The sequence below is a fragment of the Pteropus alecto genome, unplaced genomic scaffold (genome assembly GCF_000325575.1).
Source record: "Pteropus alecto unplaced genomic scaffold, ASM32557v1 scaffold41, whole genome shotgun sequence".
Taxonomy (NCBI): domain Eukaryota; kingdom Metazoa; phylum Chordata; class Mammalia; order Chiroptera; family Pteropodidae; genus Pteropus; species Pteropus alecto.
This window is the reverse complement of record NW_006430464.1, coordinates 690,514-694,114: the sequence shown is the minus strand read 5'-3', so window position 1 is coordinate 694,114 and position 3,601 is coordinate 690,514. Positions and strand designations below refer to the sequence as shown.

Sequence of the window (3,601 nt, the reverse complement as noted above, 5' to 3'; positions counted from 1 at the left end):
CGGCCGGTCAGAGGCCCTCATCCCGCCGTGCGCGCCCGCCTAGCCTGGGCCACCCCGGCCCGCGCGGGGAGCCGGTTCACCTGCGACCGTCAACCGCAGGGGCGGGCGGGCTGGCGGGCGGGCAGGCAGATGTGCGATTTCCGCCCGAACAGCGGTAATAGGCGCAATTATCCTAATGACGCCCCTGGCTGCGTCCTCTGCCCTCCCAACCCTCGAGGGGAGCGCCCTCCTGCCCCAGCTCCCAGCCTCTCGGCGCGTGGGATTGTGCCCTCCTTTACAGGTAGGGTGGGGATCCGAAGGGAAATCGGGGATCAAACGGGGCTCCTGCCGGCCATCCGAAGGTCCCCAACCTGGGTGAGGTGCATTCTGTCTCACCTGGGAGTCGCCGAGCGAAAGGAGGGAAGGACGACGCCTGGAAGCGCCTCTGCCCTGCCGTGTGGGCTGCTGGATCCTCTGCCCGGGGACCCCTGGCCAGACCTTCCCTTTTAACCCCGGGAAGCCCGGAAGTTTCCCCACCCTCCCCCCAGGGGCTCGCCCCTCCCTTTCCCTCTCCCTAATTATATCGTAGGTGCGGCTGGCACCCAACCTGGGCCCCAGATTCCTGCCGTGGGAGGGGCCCCGGAATCCAGGCTTCTCCCAGAGCCCGAGACACCTTTTTGGGGAGCTGGATTCCTCGAGGATTTCCCTATGTCCCTTATTCCAGGAAGTCTTCTCAGATGGGGGGAGAGGGTGCCCTGTCCCCAGGGGGCCCAGGTCTCGGGTGGATGGTGTCAGAGGAAAGAGAGAGGGAGGGAGAGGGGGAGAGAAGCAGGGACATGCGGCATCGGGTCGACAATGTGAGAAAAGGCTGTCGGGGAGAGAGGCAGCACAGGGATTGAAGGAGAGAGAGACAGCGAGACAGAGAAACGGAAGGGCAAATGGGGGGACGCAGACTTGGAGGGACGCCCTGTGCTTGGGCCCACTCCCACAGCCTGAGCAGTGGGCTCAGCGTCCGTCCCAGCAACCAGCCCCTCGCGCACTGGGGATGCTCCGTGTCATCCGCATGTCTCCAGGTGACACGCAGGCCCATAAATCACAGGAGGCCACAAGAGGCGTCGACATCACCTCGGCCAGCTTCCTCATCTCGGGTGAGGACTGGGAAGCTCAGAGAGGGCAGTGACTCACAGGAGGACACACAGCAAGTCCGCCTAACAACCAGGAGGCCTCGTGCCAGCCAGCTACGTCCCCTGCGTGGGGAACACCCTGGGCGCTGGACTCTGCCCGGTACCTTCTCCAGAGGAAATTTGAGTTGCAGAGACCGTCCGGCTCGGTGCTGTCCAGTTGAACTTTCTGCACACTGGCGAGGGCCTATATGGGCATCGGACACGGCAGCCCCCGGCCACAGGTGGCCATGGCCACTTTGGTGTGTGTTGCATGCGACTTTGCTGACAGAATGACATGTCTGATGTGTGTGATTTTAATTGAAACAGCCACGTGCGGTTCGTGGCTCCTGGAGAGGCCTACGCAGGTCTCGATGACTACCTGTCATGGGGGCTGGAAACAAAACAGCAGAGGTTGCCCTTTGTCAAGTCTTCGTCACGTGCGGGGCGACGGGCTTAGGTCCCGTCCTCTGCGAGCATGGCTTCACAGGTGAGGACCCCGAGTGTCAAGGCAGTACGCCCCAGCAGTCAAGGCACCCCGCTTTCACTCCTCTCTCTCGTACCCACTGGCTGGGCGACCATGAGCAAGTGACTTCGTTTCTCGGTGCCTTGGTTTCTTCATCCGCAAAACGGGTGAAGTACGAGCACCGGCCTCGAAGGGTTTTGTGACGATTACGTGAGGCGATGCATTTAAAAGCCAGGGTCTGGCACACAGCAAGCACTCAGAAGAGTCATTTAGTTTGGGGATCTTTTATTGGAACTTTCTGGAGTGCCAGGAACTGTCTCCGAGGCTAGGGATACTGCAGCCGCGAAGTCGGTCGTAAGCGCCGGTATCTCTCGTCAAAGAAAATACAGCAAGGCGTCCAGGCTCGGGCTTGATACCGAGCAGGATGAACAGGAACCACATCACCAACTGAGGCTGGGGGCGTTGGACCGCGGCGAGCTGGTCTCGGCTAGTTGTTCTTCATTGTCTTATGAATCCAGTCCACATATTTGCAGACTTTTGTGTAGACACCGGGCTTTTTGGTGACGGCGCATGGATCCTGGCCCCAGGAGATAATGCCTTGAAGAGACCCATTACAGACCAGAGGGCCACCGGAGTCGCCCTGGGGGTGGGCAGAGAGAGAGCCAGTCAGGGAGGAGAGGAGGCCGTGGGGGAGGGGAAGGAGCTAGGCCCGGTTTCCGGGAGGAGGCTGTCTGATTTCAAGGGCTTACCCATGGATGAGGGTGGAGCCGGCCATGGATGAGGCTGGAGCTATGGGTGGGAACAATGATGGCGTTAGGGTGGAAAATGCATTTGGAGCTGGCTGGGGAGAGGCACGGGGGTGGGAGCGGGCCGTGAGGTTGCAGAGGGGGATGCATTGGGGTTGGAATGAGGCTGGGGATGTGGCCGATGACCCGAGTGAGGTTGGAGATGGCGATGTGGATGGGGGTGCCCGGGCCGTCCCCTCTGACCTGGCAGGAGTCTTTGCCCTCCTTCTTAACGCTGGCGCACACCATGGTGTCGGTGATGTTGCCGGGGTAGGCGTCCTCACACTGCTCGTGATCGATGATGGTGATGTTGGCACATCGCAAGGTGTGCGGCAGGTGTACTGTGGGTGGAAGTGGCAGGAAGGGATGTGGCAAACGAGGGCCCCCCGTCCCCCTTCCCCACACCGCAGCTGGGGCTGAGTTCCCCGAACCCCAGGACCTTGCTCTGAATCCCGTCCCTGTCCTCGCTTGCAGCCGGCTCTGTGTCACTGCTCGTACGATAGCTGTTGAGTTACCTCTGAGTGGCTCTACACTGTCTCACGCAGCCCCGGTAGGTGGCTGTGATTATTCTCATTTTATGGAGAAGAAAGCCGAGCTCGAGTGAGGCGGGGCCACTTGCCCAAGGTCCTACAAGCAGCAGCTGCGGGTCTGGGAGGGCACATGGCGTCTGCCTGACCCCGAGGCCCAAACGTCTGCCCCCGCCCCCTTTCCCACGCCTCATGTCACCGCTGACACCCCCTGGGAGCCCCCTCGTGTGTGTGTGTGAGTGTGTGTGTGTGTGTGTGTGTATACGACCTCGTCTTCGAAGCTGCTTCTGGCTGCCTGCGTCCCCCGCACGGGCACGAGCACCCCTCCCCCACCACGTCCCCCACGGAGCCCGTACTCTGGGGGCTGGACGTGGTGCCCCAGCCGGAAATGAGGCAGCGGGTGCCGGGGGTGACGCAGTGCGACGACAGGGTGAGCGGCCGCACGGCCCAGGTGAAGACCGCCGGCGTCTCCAGCTTTACCAGCATGATGTCGTTGCGGTGGTCTTTGTTGGGGAGGCTGTCGTTGAAGTCTGGGTGGGGGAAGGACTCGGTGGCCAGGCGGGTCTGCTCATAGCCATCCTGCCTTTGCAGGTTGTGCTCCCCCAGGAGCACTTTGTATCGGCTGAGGTGGGAGAGACGGCGGTCAGGGGTGGGGGGGCCTGGGAGAGACGGGAGGCGGGGAAG

General features: G+C 62.1%; 2 protein-coding genes across 2 annotated transcripts in view; both read right to left on the bottom strand.

The window, feature by feature from the left end:
• KLK10 (kallikrein related peptidase 10) overlaps window positions 1–508 on the bottom strand; it is a 3,987-nt gene extending 3,479 nt beyond the window's left edge. The window contains exon 1 of the mRNA XM_006904991.1: window positions 376–508. The gene's annotated coding sequence lies outside the window, so the exon portion shown is untranslated. The remainder of the gene's footprint in view (window positions 1–375) is intronic.
• A 1,584-nt stretch (window positions 509–2,092) lies between these two features.
• Window positions 2,093–3,601, bottom strand: part of KLK11 (kallikrein related peptidase 11) — a 4,461-nt gene continuing 2,952 nt past the window's right edge. Inside the window, exons 4-6 of the mRNA XM_015591507.1 lie at window positions 3,274–3,539; window positions 2,595–2,731; window positions 2,093–2,245 (exon numbers count right to left, since the gene is read on the bottom strand). Coding sequence (XP_015446993.1) covers window positions 2,093–2,245; window positions 2,595–2,731; window positions 3,274–3,539 — 556 coding nt within the window. The remainder of the gene's footprint in view (window positions 2,246–2,594; window positions 2,732–3,273; window positions 3,540–3,601) is intronic.